General features: G+C 39.5%; 2 protein-coding genes across 2 annotated transcripts in view; both read right to left on the bottom strand.

Moving 5' to 3' along the window:
• The window catches only part of LOC134218208 (achaete-scute homolog 1a-like), a 62,537-nt gene that overhangs the window by 38,310 nt on the left and 8,410 nt on the right, over positions 1–15,817 (bottom strand). The gene's annotated exons all lie outside the window — the stretch shown is intronic.
• On the bottom strand, positions 2,888–5,662 carry LOC134218204 (zinc finger protein 774-like). The gene is made up of 4 exons (XM_062697112.1): positions 5,438–5,662; positions 4,898–5,128; positions 3,176–4,730; positions 2,888–3,115 (listed from the first exon to the last, which is right to left on the bottom strand). The coding sequence occupies exons 2-4, from the start codon at positions 5,039–5,041 to the stop codon at positions 2,970–2,972; spliced, it is 1,845 nt and encodes a 614-aa protein (XP_062553096.1). The 5' UTR covers positions 5,042–5,128; positions 5,438–5,662; the 3' UTR covers positions 2,888–2,969.

Here is a 15,817-nt window from a genome sequence, read left to right as displayed (position 1 = left end):
ATGTTATGAGTCTTGATGTGATCATAGATAGGAGGTGATGGGAGATACTCTTTTTTCTTACTTTTTTGCCCAAATTCCCCTATGAAATAATATAGCTCAATGATTCTGAGCAAGGAAATGATGTAGTAATGTTAATTTAATTAATCTTTTCCAATGATATTATGAAAATTACAAATAATCATATAATTCATTAAAAATATTGAATTCTAGGGGATTTAGGGGTCATACAGCTCATTTAATGAAACTTTTTATACAAAATAGGACAACTTTTCTCACGAGCTATAGCATACCGTGAGAGACATTTTTCGGATGCTGTTAAGATAAAGAACTGATCCGGGGGGCTATTACCCCATATGATAAATTTCTGTTGATGCATTTCAACTTGTTTCACACAACTGTGCTTAAAATTATTGTGATTTATATTATTATATTATATTTATACTAGTTTATTTGTGGATGCAGAAGCGCCCGCGGCAAGTGTTTTTTTTTTTTCAATCAAAATTTTCAACGTCTATTGTCTGTGATTTTTTTTTATCAAATTCTGTGTCAATTGAAGTGTCAAATCTTTTATTTTTTGTGAGAATTTCCGCGCGTGCTGCGTCTGGTTGGCTATAGTCACCGGACAGATAAACAAGCCTATTATATATATTTATATATTTATTATAATTTATTTTGCAAAAACGCATAAGAATGAAAATTCTGGAAAACTTTATTACATTTTCTCCCGAATGAAAAAAAAATAATAATAATAATAAATAAATCATGATTTTTTTAAGAAGTTACGAGACGAGCCAGACTTGGGCTGAAAGTCTCGTTAATAAAGATAATTTTTTTTAAGTAGGGGGAAAGACGGCTTTGGCAGGTTTTGTTCTATTATTGGCAGGGGGGTTTTGTCGACCAAATTTTATGAAATTTGGCCACAATGTTCTTTGATATACAAAGAATGTTTAGACCAAATTTGAGCATAGTCAGACATAAAAAAAACTCCTGCCAATAATAGAACAAAACCTGCCAAAGCCGTCATTCCCCCTAATCAAATGCAATTAAAAATTGTCACGCCGATTCACGTCACCGCCGCCAACGGCTAAAATGACTTTCGCTGTGACATCGAAAACTCTACCGCCACCGAAGAGAATTGTGACAAACGCCGCCGTCGACAATTTCCACACCGCCGAACACGCCTAAGGGGCCATCCACAAAGTACGCCACACTCCTAGGGGGGAGGGGGGGGGTTTCGAACAGCGTGACGATTCATACAAAAATTTTAGAGGTTTAATACAAAAAGTGCGACGAAGGGGGAGGGGGGGTTGAAAATAGCCAAATTTTGCGTGACGTACTTTATGGATCTTCCCTAATCGCAGATGTATACACAGACGTATGATGGTACATCGTAGAAGAAGCGAATGAACCACGACTTGCATACACACTTAATTTTTTTCGCCGAGGCCGGCAAAAAAAATTACCGAGAATCCAACAGCTGAGATGTCGGTAAAAATCTCGGTAAAAGTTCAAATTACCGACTGGTCGTAAAATGTGTGAAAACATCCAGCTGTCAAAATTTGCCGTGCCGTTCGGCAATAGGTTGCCGAAGTGCTCGGTAAAGTGCTTTACCGAAATATTGTAAATTATTGTTTTCATTTGTTTATTTTTTCAATGAAACATATTACAAATCAAAGCGTAATGCAACATAAAATATTTATTTATAGATAATAGAATAAGTTTATCAAAAAATTGTACATTTTTTTTTTTTACAAAGTGTCTCTATAAAGTTCTATGTTTTATTTCATATTAATGCCCGAAAGGTTCAATCACGATGTCGAGGAATGTTTGTGTTTTGATCCTCTGGACACAAAAGCAATATATTCGGAAACTTCTCTGGCTGCAATTAAGAGATGGCGAGCTGGAAAACCTCTTCCACGACGGTGAATACATATCACGAAAATCGTTGAAAATTCCATTGCTTCTTACAATAAATTGAGTAGGACCAATCATTATGATGGTATGTACTGAAAAAATGAAAATTTAGGCACGAGATAAAGTAAATTTAGATTTTAAAACTTACTTGGAGATATGTTTTAAGCTGGGAGGGAGAAACAGATTCAAAAAATGTGTGTGTCAAGCCGAGCCGAAATCTAGCTGTCATGACATGTCAGTGCGAGCCGAGAACAAAACTCTCGACAAGAAAATTTTCTAAGGCAATATAACAACAATAACACACAAAACAAAATTTGGTCTTTTTAAGTGGCGCCTACGTTGATTGTTTATTCTTGTAGAAAATTTGCTTGTTGCCTGACGACAGTATTTGTTTATTTGATGTGTAGTATCGAGAGCTCCCTCCCAGGTTTTAAGCAGCCGTTGTCGGAAATCGATTCAAGTTATTTTCTTTTTTTTAATTCAACACGTGCTTTTGCGGTGTTTTGACGTTTGTCAAATTTATTTTTCCGAAACTCGGTAAAGTGGATGGTTTACCGACGAAGATCGCAAAACATTCTGCCGAATTTTAGTAGAACATTTAATTAGCTGATTTTCGGTAATTAATTTTGAAATATTTCGGTGAAACAATATGTTTTGACGAAATTCGTTAAATGATTTTACCGAAATGAAATTTGGCTTTTAAGTGTGATAAGCTGTTTGAAGAACCGTCTTTAGTTCACACCGCGAAAGCCGGCCACAATATCGGGTAATAATCCGATGAAAATCGTTCTCGATAGCGATGCGACGTGCACAAGAAGGTGAGATGCGCAGCGAGCAAGGTGGATAGATCAGGTAAACGACGATTTGCGGACCTTCCGCTGACTGCATGGTTGACGACGTGCAGCTATGAACCGAATAGAATGGAGGAATCTTTCATGAACGGCTACTTCAGCATTAGAATACATAAACATGATTATGTCAAAAAAAGTTTTATTATCCCTAAAATTCAATATGTGCTCCCTTACACAATGTATCAATAATTCTATGGCTACACACTAATCTATTTCAATGGCTTCCTCATACAACGTCTTGCATGTGTGCTGATTTCGACGTGAATTGAAATGTGTCTTCTCATGTTCTCTTTTCAACCGCTTGGTAATGAACGTTTTGTCGCAATAATCGCATTTATACGGTTTGATACCTGAAATTAAAAACATAATTCAAAAACACTGTGACTTGTCTAAGCAAATGGAACACTCACCGGTATGAGACATTTCGTGTCTTAGTCGGTTTGTACTGTCGGCAAATGCTTGCTCACAATATCGGCAAGCGAACGGACGCTCGCCCGAGTGAGTCCGTTTGTGGTAAATCATTTTCGCTTTGACTCGGAATCCTTTTCCGCAAGTGTCGCATTCGAACGGTTTCTTACCTTCGTGCTTCCACATATGGGCCTGCAAGTTGTGCCGCTGCAGGTACGACTGACCACAGATGTTGCACATGAACTCTCTGGTGGCCGAGTGACGTTTCACGTGCGCCTTCAGCTGATCCGCGAAGGCGTACTTCTTCGGACATTGCTCGCATTTGAACTTCTTCTCAACAGGAACATGCTCCGTTTCATGGCGTTTGCATTCGGCCGCAAAAGCAAATTTTATTCCACATATCGAACAGACGTGCCGCTTGGGCAAGTAGAGCCTTTGCTGATGCTGCTTGAGACCTCTTTCATCCATAAATTTACGATAGCAGACCAAACACTGAACTGTTCTCTTCTCGTTTTGGTTCAGGTCTGCTTCAATTTTATTTGCCAGATGTTCCTTTGTAGAATGTGCTAAAAGTTCCTCCTCTGAATCAAAAACTTGATTGCATCCTTGAGCGCAACAAAGCGTTCCGTTTTGTAAAGCATGAAGGGGAATGGGTGCCACAATTATAGCAGATTTAGGAACTACAGGCGGATGCTTATGTGCGTGCTGGTAACGCATTGGTGGCGATACAAATTTTGCGTCACATAGTTTACAATCGAATACCTGAGTAATTGAAGCTGCTTTCTTGCAATGGTCTTGCAGAGCCATTTTTGAGGAATATCTCCTAAAACACAATTTGCAAACGTGTCTCTTTGCCGGATTAAGATTCCTTTTAGGTTGGTGAACCGTTTTTCCATGGGTAATTAGTTCGGCTTCACTGTTAAATAGCTTGAAGCATGTGCAGCACACAAAATGATCGCCAACATCAATAATCGTAAAAGTTTCCTTTTCGACATCGTCGAGCTCAACTGGAATGGACTTATCTAATTTAACTTTATTCGGAGAACGCTTCTTACGCTTCTGTTTGGGTTCTCCGTCCGAATCACTAAACGTGCAATTGGCATCAACGAAGCTCAATTCTGTCTGCTTGGAGGCACCTTTCCCGGGCATATAATCTTCATCGGAGTCGCTCGCATTTTCTCCTACATAGTCGCTATCGTTATCATTACCATCATCAAAATCCTGGTGCGATTCCGTTTCGTCTGCATCTACTGCTAAGTCGTGGTCTTCTTTTATTTTAAAGTCCTGCATTAACGAAGTATCGGCTACTTCTTCGTGGTCGGTGATCTCATTGTCCTCAATTTCCACCTTGGTCTCTACTTCTTTTGGATGGTCGAGTAAGGAGATTTCCAAGGAGTACAACTGTGGTTCTTCATCTTCTTGCTTCACCTCGGGTTTACATAATTCCCTCAACACCCGATCTGCCTGTCTGGTTTTTTCGACAAAACTGGCAACGAATTTAACTTCCTCCACGCAATCCGAGCAGATGCATTCCGAAAGGCCATCGTCTTCTTGTATCTGAAAGTTAAGAATAAATTGATTTGGGCTGGGTTTATTCTACAGATTTAACAAGTCTATTATATGTAAAAACAGGTTTTGACTAATTGATAGCGATTTTTAAAATAATCCTAATGAAAAAATCATTCATCTATTATACTCTTTTCAAATATTCCAAACATACTGACCTGCACATCGGTGCTCTCTGTGATGATGCTGGCGATGATGGATCCATTTTCCAACTCAGAGAATACCGAATACATTTCCGTTCGATCTTCTAAACAAATTCGACATGCCGACAACGCATCCGAGTGCTCTATCACGACTGCCATTCTCGCAATAACTATCGGCTATCTCCAAGAACTGGTACGGAATTTTGTCCGTGGTAAATGACGGAACTATCATACACAATTACCGTGCTGGAAAAGAGAGGGAAATTTTAATGAGCCACTATCTTTATAGAAGTAATAGGTTTTTGTATATTTGATGATGCGATCGCTAAAACATTATTCAAACTAAGCACAATGAGATATGATAATCGTAAATATTTTGTGTTGAAAATAAAATAACAATGACGAAATCTACTGGTTCAGGTTCATAACAACAATCATTTTCAAAATATAAGTCTAATATGATGCGTTCATCTGCATACTGATTGTATTATAGTTTGAATTATCCGTGCGATGAAACTATCCACTATTCGACATAAATATAACAAGTTTACTTACGCTTTTATTCCAAATTTTTCAAAAAACCACCAAAACCACGCTCCTAAAACACAATAATGTTGTTGTTGTTCTCAAGTTTGACAGAATGATTGAGTTCTCGCGAGGCGTCGGTACGCAGCGCAAAGTATTTTAAATAAGGTATTTATAACGACGTCGAAGGAGTTTACACCGGAAGAAAAAATAATCAAAATACTGTAAAATATCGACGATAGTTTTTTTTTAATATGAACTTAATTCAAATGACGATTCTGTAAATATTAAATAAATTTGTTGGTATTTATTTATATTGTGTACTATACCTGATTTGGCGAGCTCCAAATGGTACCCGTCAGGTACGGAGGCTCGGGATAAATAGGAGGTAGGATAGTTTTGTTTAAGGAGGACCTAAGATTGGCAACCAACAACCACTTGTTTGATACGAGGTTTGATATGAGTGCAATTCGACAGTAAGGTTTTACATCAAATAAACATAACCTCGAAAACTCGATCGAATGAACTCAATTTGACACTTATCGGTGGTAGGTTCATAAGGTTCATCATATTTCCCGCAGCAAGCGGATGAATCTTTGTTTATATACAAACCACCGATACCTGTCAAATATGGAAGAAATTCATCAGGACGCAGCCGTGGCTACATACGTGTGACGTCACACTGTGAAACCATGTTGCAACAGTTTTGCAGTTATCGGACCGCTTAACTTCAAACTGATGTCAGACTCAATGACAGCTGCATTGCGCTGCACATTCAGATGCACTTTTATTGCATCTGACGTCGATTGACAGTTATCGAACGGCATTCGTTATTGTACGTTTACTTGCTATGTAGACACGGTCGGTTAGAGTAGCCGTTCCACCAAGTGTTCGTTAAAGTAGTCGCTACCAGTGTTGTAAAATGTCATTTGCATTCGTTTGTATAATTTTCCCAGAACTTGTTTCAGAAGGTAGCTATCAATTCATGTGGTATGACGAACTTATAGCGGTTAAATGGGCCTACAACTTTGTCTAACGAGACTTTGCTGTAAATATGTAATCTGGGGCGTGGGAGGCAAAATGTCATTCAAATGACATTATGTCAAATGACACGTGACATTTTGGAGAGTTTTCACTCTCCAGCCTTTGATGTTATACTTAGAGCAACGTACCCTCGGAAAAAAATATAACCCTACTCAAGCGTTATGAGTACATTCAAAATTATGGAAGAAATTTTGCTTCTAAAGAAAGTTATGAGCAAATTAGTCAAATGACATGCAGATGACATTTTACAAGCCTGGTCGCTACACTACTAAAAATCCACACATATTTATTGGCAAAAATCCATAGATTTAACTCATGATGTATATCAGCGCACACATAACCATTCTCCACACGAACTACTAATAAAATATATATTCAAATAAACTTTATGTGTGGTCTTAAATTAGCAATTATTGAATTTATGTGTGGTTCTATATCGATTATATTAGGGTGGAGCTATTGCAAAAATTTATTTAAGGCCAGTATCGACTTAAAAAGTAAAGAGGTTACGGAATTTTGTTCAATATTCTTCTTCTTCTTCTTCTTCTTATTGGCATTACATCCCCCACACTGGGACAGAGCCGCCTCGCAGCTTAGTGTTCATTGAGCACTTCCACAGTTATTAACTGCGAGGTTTCTAAGCCAAGTTACCATTTTTGCATTCGTATATCATGAGGCTAACACGATGATACTTTTATGCCCAGGGAAGTCGAGACAATTTCCAATCCGAAAATTGCCTAGACCGGCACCGGGAATCGAACCCAGCCACCCTCAGCATGGTCTTGCTTTGTAGCCGCGCATCTTACCGCACGGCTAAGGAGGGCCCAACTTTGTTCAATATTACCAAGGGGAATTTTGACAACTGATCTGCATGGAGCAAATTGTCACTTTTACGTACGGAATAATCGAGCAGAATATTTCTAGATTGCTTTGAGAATAGGTCGTATGTGCAAAAGAGAGGCTCTCTTTGTTCACGCTCTCTTTCGCTTGTACATAAGCTAGTTTTGCATATTTTGCCACATTTTCACTTCAGAACGCTAGACAAAACTATAATCTTTAGATATCTGCCAAGAAATCTGAAGTAAACTTTATTATAGATCTGTAATAATCGAAAGAGAATGGAGGCAAAGAGAGACTCTCTTTTGCACATACGACCTATTCTCAAAGCACTCTAGATTTTTCCGAAAGTAAAGTGACAGCTCCCATTACTTTACGTGGGAACCTTACAAATGCCAATTTTGTTTTTTGTTCTTTTCATGTGGATACTGTTGCAAGAATTTTGTTTCGATTCTTCACTTTTCCGATTCAGTGAACGGAATTTAACATGTGATTGAGATAGAAAAAGAAATTTCTTTTGAACACGATACCAACCTTTATAACGGTGACACACATATCATCTTATATAGATATTTTTGGCAGTGTAGAGTATTTGGTTTCACAGTGTGACGTCACACGTATGGAGCCACGGCTGCGTTCTGGTGAATTTCTTCCATAATTGACAGGTATCGGTGGTTTGTATATAAACAAAGGTTCATCCGCTTGCTGCGGGAGATATGATGAACCTTATGCACCTACCACTGATAAATGTCAAATTGAGTTCATTCGATTGAGGTTTTGAGGTTATGTAAAATGCTGGATAGTGCTGTCCAATGAGCAGCTCGAAGTAGCTCGAAGTTGTTCCCGTCCTGCTCGTTCTTTTTTGTCAACAAATGGGCATGAGCAGGACAGGGAGAAACTTCGAGCTACTTTGTAACCAGTGGTGTGTTGATCTGTCCAAGATTGTTGAGATTTTCGTGGTTTTTGTATTCGGTTTTTTGTTGTATATGCCTTGAAAGTTATTGCTCCATTGAAACTTGACCCAATCAACACCCACTGTGCCGACATCAGCAGCATAGGATAGTTCCGCTACTCAACACCAGGTGTACGCAAGGACATGGGAGGCCATGGTGGGTGGTGTAATGGGGACACCAATAGGGCGAAAATGTGATGAGGGAAAAAGGTAACGGTCAAGCCCAAGGCCAAGCCTTTTCGCGCGAACGACCACCATCGCTAAATGGCAATTAGCTTGCAACTTTTGCTAGAGAAAGACGTGAGTCGATTAGCTATCCGGAAAATTGAAACCAAGTTAAAGTTAAAGTCGAAGAGCGGTGAAAAAGTGAATTGCGCGACATAGGAGGAAATATCCAGGTATGGTTTAAACCTGACCATCGATCGTCCCTCATCACTAACCGCCATAAATAACCCCAACACCCCCTCCGATAGGACCCTTTTTGGCTAGACCTTAGTGCACCCACATCAGCCTACGTGAACTCGGCCGTGGAGTGTTCTCGGAACCATTAACCAAGCAGCGGTGGACCGCTAGCGTCCGAAGCTCGACGCTCTGGGCCAGATTTGCCATTCTAGTACGTCCGTGGCACAACTGTCCGGACACCGCCATTTTGTGGATATCATCAACGCTGCAGGCATTCCGTGACTGGGTTCGAGGAGACAAGCCAGCATCGAAACGTCGAGGTAGTGCCCCCCCCCCCAGGACAGTCCAATACGGGCTATAATTGGAGCTACCTGGTAGCGACGGTAGAGGAAGCGGTTGTAGTAGCCGAACGTGAAGGGGCCCGCCCCGAGGGGTTAGAAAAGGGAGGTAGGAGGGAGGGTAAGGAAGGGGGAATGGGAAGGAGGAATGAAGGGGCCTGTTGGTAGTTTGAGGAATCCGGTTTTGGTGTTCAAGTGGAAGTTTCCTGTATTTTCTTGGCCGCGATAATCAAGCGCGTACGCCGACCCTGAGGCTATTGAATAAGGGGGGTCTCATTAGTGCTGGGCAGGGATCGCCCCATTAGTTACAACTTCGAGCTCTCATTGGACAGCACTAATATTTTTTTATTACAAATTTTGTTTACCGGCATCCACGTGTTTTTTGGCATTTGCATTTTTGGCGGACAAAAGAATGAGCACGTGTCCCAGTAGGTGAGGGGTAGTTAGATATATATGAAATTTATTATGTACCTGATCGTGAGATATAACATGTTTAATATTTGCCCCAAAAAACCGCGAAAAAAATACACATTATTTCATAAAGTTCTGCGACTGTAATACTGAAGCATTGATTTCATTTGACTAAATATTTGTAATCATGAAAATGAACCTGTCATAAGACGAGTTTATACAATCCCATTGAATTCCACCACTTAATTGTATCTTGACAGATACGTATTTCGACCTCAAAAGTAAGGCCGTCTTCAGTGTCTCGTACTTGACTCGACTTGTCGACTCGAGTGTCTCGTACTGAAGACGGCCTTACTTTTGAGGTCGAAATACGTATCTGTCAAGATACAATTAAATGGTGGAATCCAATGGGATTGTATAAACTCGTCTTATGACAGGTGAAAACATTCCACTAAAAAGCTCAAAATAATTTTCTTATTAAAATTAAGTTTTATAAGACACTAGTCGACCCGGCAGACGTTGTCCTGCGTAATAGGCGAAAGTGTTGTTGCCCATGCGAATTTTCCTTACGATTCTTAATTTTTGTTTTCCACGATTTACTCAACGTTACTCGTAATTTTTGCATGAGGAAATATCATATAAGCTCGTCGGAAACTATAACGAATGTTTCTGCTGAAGAAATGAATAAAATCCATCTAGCCGTTTTCGAGTTATGCGGATACGAACACAGACCATTTCATTTTTATATATAAGATTAACATGGGGCTCTCTATAGCCGTGCGGTAAGATGCGCGGCTACAAAGCAATACCATGCTGAGGGTTCGATTCCCGGTGCCGGTCTAGATAATTTTCGGCTTGGAAATTGTCTCGACTTCCCTGGGCATAAAAGTATCATCGTTCTAGCCTCATGATATCCCGAATAGAAACTACAATAGAATTACATTAAAATATCATAAAAGTACAATACATTTTATTTATGAACATTCAATTCTATTGTTCTTCTATTGTACCAATTAAATTGCCTTATTGTTGTTCCAATTAACGTACAATAAAATCTATCGACAGAAAAATTTTGACGACAAAATTACAATAAATTCTAACGTAATTGAAAAAAAATGTTCGAGAAACGATTTTTTTTATTGTTACGGTAATTAACAACCCTTATTTTCTATTGTAAAAATGCCATTTACAATAGGATTTGTGGTGGAAAACAATATTCTTAATTGTTATTCTATTGTGAGCAACAATGGAGTTTATTGTAATTACAATTAAATATATACCTTTTTGTCACAATAATTTCTATTGTAATTCTATTGGACTTTTTTATTCGGGATACGAATGTAGAAATGGTAAAGGTGCCGTCAGACGTTGCAAGCAAATCACTCGCGACGAGCATTTTGCTCGCAGAAAGTGACAACTGTCAAAAATTTGCCTGTCTGACTACACTGAAAGTGATTGCATGCAAACAAATGACAACTCGTAAGCAAACGCTTGCTTGCAATGTGTGACTGCTAAGCGTTAAAAATGTTCAACTCGCAGAAACGAAATTGCGCTTGCTAGTGCAGCACTAGCAAATTTTTCGCTCGCAAAAGTGAAAACGTTTTCAGGTGGCAGTGTTGCATTGCAAAAATAAGAATAGAATTGGATTTTGTGGCCGAAAAACAAGTTTTTCGTTTTTGTTTATATTTGCATGAGAGTAAATCAGACATTTGCTTAAAGTAAACAACTGCTACGTGTGACTGCAATTGCGAGTGCTCTCAGAAATCATTCGCTCGCACGAGTAATTTGCTTGCAACGTCTGACGGAGCCTTAACTTGGCTTAGAAACCTCGCGGTTAATAACTGTGGAAGTGCTTAGACGATCCCCACCAGTGCGTGAATAAAGCCAAAATAGCAACCTCTATCATGACGCGAACTCGCACCGGTCGTTGGTAAACGGGTTTGGGAAATGTAAACGCAACCTTCGGTGAATAGCGAGTTGGCAAATTTGGCGACCCGCTCCAACCGTTGCCAAACCATCACACGGAAAAATAAAGTAACTCATAAATGAAAAATCTGCCGTCTTCTGAAAAATTGTTCGGTTATTTATCATCAAAACCATTGTGATGGTGGTCAGTTTAGTTTGGATTTCAACTGATTGGCGGCGCTAGTGGATATGAAATTACCTGATAGGTTAGATATCTCGAAATCTGACATTTTTAGATTTTTTCTGTCTTCTACAACGTTGTTCGGGTGGTCTAAGCCATCATGACGAAAGCAAGTATAGTTCGAAATATAACCGCTTGACGGCGCTAGTGTATAAGAAATAACCTGATAGGTTAGATATCTGGAATTCTGATTTTTTTAGAATATTGTCGTATTCTACAAAATTGTTGCATGTAAGCTATCGCCACCAAGCAGATGAGTGTCGAACTAATCTGATAATCGCAAAATGCATTACGCACATACTTGTATTAAAAAAGTTGGAGCGCATTCTGAAAGATTTGAAAATAAATAATAAATAATTATAAATATTTTTCCTGATTTTTTTTTATTCCGTGTTTGTGATAGCAACCGCGGATATTCACCACCGGTGCGAAACATGATTGCACTTCAACAACCTTGATAGAAACAACCGGTGCGAGAACAAGTGCGTAAATAGAATATGAACGCAATTCGTTCTTATACTAGACACTCATTTGGATACACACCGGTGGGGATCGTCTTAATGAACACTAAGCTGCGAGGCGGCAATGTCCCTAAAAAAATAATCTAGTCTGCCTATTCCAAGAGGGTGAAACGCCTGTCATCCGCGGTACAATGGCACTCTATCCAACATCGTTTTTAGTACCCAGTTTTTGGGTGGTATACCCGAATTCAGCTGCTCATTTTAGGTGATTGGTTCGTACGCAGTTAGTGCTAATTATCGGAAATTGGGTCCTAAAATGAAGAATCGATATTCTATTTTCATTCAGGGAACGATGAAGTTAATCATCCTGAACGCGTTTAATTTGAAATTTAAAATTATATTGAAAATGCTTCCTCGGCATTTTCAGTCTTGTTTGACGCACGGAATAACATGATTCAAACGCACTAGCAAAACACCGCAGGGCACTTGACTCAACCTTTTGGCAGTTATCGGCCCACAGAGAACAGACATACAAATCCGTTTTCAAAACATGTGTAAGAAATTTAACGATTATTTTGAAACGAAACATTCATTTTCAGTGCAAAGCGTTAGCATCAGTACATTCATTTTCAGTACAAAGCGTTAGCATCAAGTAGCGCATATGGTTTGGTTTTTGATGAGATGTTTCGTTGGTAAACAGCAGCTACCACCTTTGGCTGTATTTTTATTATTGTAATTCTTTTGAATCTCTACACGGTTAGAAAAAAATGTGTAGTACACTTTCACATTAGAGGACATGTGGAAGCAATGGATTGCGAGTGATTTGACTATGCGTCCAATTTGGGAATCTCGAGCTCGTTCAGTAGCCACTAGGTTGCGAAGGCCGACGGAGGTCCTTCGTAGCTTAGTTGGTTAAAGCACCAGTCTAGCGTACTGTAGGGTCATGGGTGCGAGTCCCATCGAAGGGAAAGTGGTTAACTCCAATACATTTTCCAAATCAATATCTTCCGCATAGAGGAAGGTGGGTAGACTTGATCCCCGGGGAGACTTGATCACCCTCTGTTTTATCGAGGACTAAAGAAGTTTTGTTCTAGCGTATTTTTTAGTATAGATCCTCTAAATAAATGACCTTTAAGTGGTGAGATTTTTTTTGTATTGACAATTCTGCAGGGCGGTTTGTATGTTTTGACCTTCCTAAAGATTTTTTGATTGGCCAAGAAAAATCTTAATAACTTTTCTTAACAATGACCAAATGCTATATTTTCACAGCACATAGCCATAAATATGCTTAATGATCTGTACTGATGAAAATGTTAACATTCCATCAAAGTTTTAGGATACTTAGATTTGAAGTTATTGCCTCAATATGGGGACACTTGATCCCCCATTAGTCACTCACTCGGTCACTCATTCAAAAATTTTGCGAAATAATTCAATATCAATAAATCTATTCTCAGACTTGATAACTTGATAAAGATTTGATAAAGGGTTGTCAGGAAAAAATATTCATTGTGTAGATATTATAAAAAGGGGATCAAGTCTCCCCAAATTTTAAAATTACATGTGCTGCCGAATTCAATAACAAAAATCGCTCACGTATACGCAGAGCAATTCGAAAATTTCGCGTATTTTGAAGGAAAGATATTTAAAAAATCTGAGGGCACCTTTCTCATTTTATCAAAGCAAGTTCATGGAGAGGGATCTATTGCCCGCGTATATTTTAAAGGTCGGTGTTTGGCTGCACTCCAGAAAATCGATTGTGTATCTATATGTAACAACAATAATTTAAGGACTGTCATACATCAGTAAAGTTGAATACCAGAGTCTATTATATAGAGTTGCGCAAAGAGGATCTTCTTACTCCTATTCTACATGATGCTCTTGTTATTATGTTGAAAACTTTCATTTTTGTTCAACCCTTCAAGTGACTTCACGGAAGTGATCACTTCTAAAGCTTTTTAATTCGATAACCAAAGTCACCTACAGAGTGCAAACACATAAGTTTCTTGTTGCAACTTTATTGGGGGTGTATTGAAGTTTTTTGAAGCTGTTTCTAAAACAAATCTAATACATTTCAATTCATAAGTTTTAATTCGCCATAATAATCATCAGGCGATAACAATACTTCCGCCTTACCAACAAGCATTTGTTTACTTTGCTCGATAGGTAGACGGTTTGACAGTTCAATAGGTAGATTTGGCTTCACTCTTTGCGTAACTCTATATATAATAGACTCTGTTGAATACTATATTTTAGAGAGTCTGTGTGGAAATCGCGTATGTTTATTTATTTTTGGCTTTGATACATCGGAAATCAGAAAAGGGGATCAAGTCTACCCAGTCTCCCCTAATGTATTTATGAGTTTTCACAACATTGTAAATACAAAAATATAACTTTTACTGCCTTAGAATATTATCAGAATTCATACATCGGTTTGTGTATTCTTGAACGATGCACTATCGTTTGCAACGTTTGCAACCATAAACGATGTAGGGCTTTAGGACCAAATTAACTTTTCCTGGTGAAAACTTGCAATTAGTTCAGGTATATCGAGCCTTAAAGACCAATAAAGCAGCTGGTAAGGATGGTATCGGAGCTGAGCTCATCAAGATGGGCCAGGAAAAGCTAGCCACTTGCCGGCACAAATTGATAGTCAGAATCTGGGAAACTGAACAGCTACCGGAGGAGTGGAAGGAAGGGGTTATATGCCCCATCTACAAGAAAGGCTGGAGTGTGAGAACTTTCGAGCGATCACCATCCTTAATGCCGCCTACAAAGTGATATCCCAGATCATCTTCCGTCGTCTGTCACCATTAGTGAACGAGTTCGTGGGAAGTTATCAAGCCGGCTTCGTTGACGGCCGCTCGACAACGGACCAGATCTTTACTGTACGGCAAATCCTTCTAAAATGCCGTGAATACCAGGTCCCAACGCACCATCTGTTTGTTGATTTCAAGGCGGCATACGACAGTATAGACCGCGTAGAGCTATGGAAAATTATGGACTAGGAAGGGATTATGGACCTGGGAAGCTTACCAGACTGATCAAAGCAACGGTGGGTGGTGTACAAAACTGTGTGAAGATTTCGGGCGAATACTCCAGTTCCTCTAGTTCGTTCGAATCGAGCCGGGGACTAAGAAAAGGTGATGGACTTTTGTGCCTGTTGTTCAACATTGCGCTAGAAGGTGTCATGCGGAGAGCCGGGTGTAACAGCCGGGGTACGATTTTCGACAGATCCAATCAATTTATTTGTTTCGCGGATGACATGGACATTGTCGGCCGAACATTTGCAAAGGTGGCAGAACTGTACATCCACCTGAAACGTGAAGCAACAAAAGTTGGACTGGTGGTGAATGCGTCAAAGACAAAGTACATGCTTGTGGGCGGAACCGAGCGCGACAGGGCCCGCCTGGGAAGCAGTGTTACGATAGACGGGGATACCTTCGTGGTGGTTGAGGAATTCGTCTACCTCGGATCCCTGCTAACGGCTGATAACCATGTTAGTCGTGAAATACGAAGGCGCATCATCTGTGGAAGTCAGGCCTACTTGGCGAACGTTGGGCGTATTCGAGGATGGAGAGATGCGGCCTCGAACCGTGTATTGTGTTTAGATGTAGACTAAATAAATGAAATGAATGAATACCGAGCCTTTTGTGTTTGTAGCGTGGACTCCCAGCGCCCTTGGCGAAACCTTTATTGGGCGCCCCTATACTACTCAAAACAAACATTTTTTTCTACGTTGTGAGCTTTTTCGTCATTAGTTCCTTAAGCCTTTTTAATCTGCGTAGTGCATTATTCCAACAGATAGGTAGTAAGGAG

This window comes from Armigeres subalbatus, chromosome 2 (genome assembly GCF_024139115.2).
Source record: "Armigeres subalbatus isolate Guangzhou_Male chromosome 2, GZ_Asu_2, whole genome shotgun sequence".
Classification (NCBI taxonomy): domain Eukaryota; kingdom Metazoa; phylum Arthropoda; class Insecta; order Diptera; family Culicidae; genus Armigeres; species Armigeres subalbatus.
This window is presented reverse-complemented; position numbering and strand designations above follow the sequence as displayed.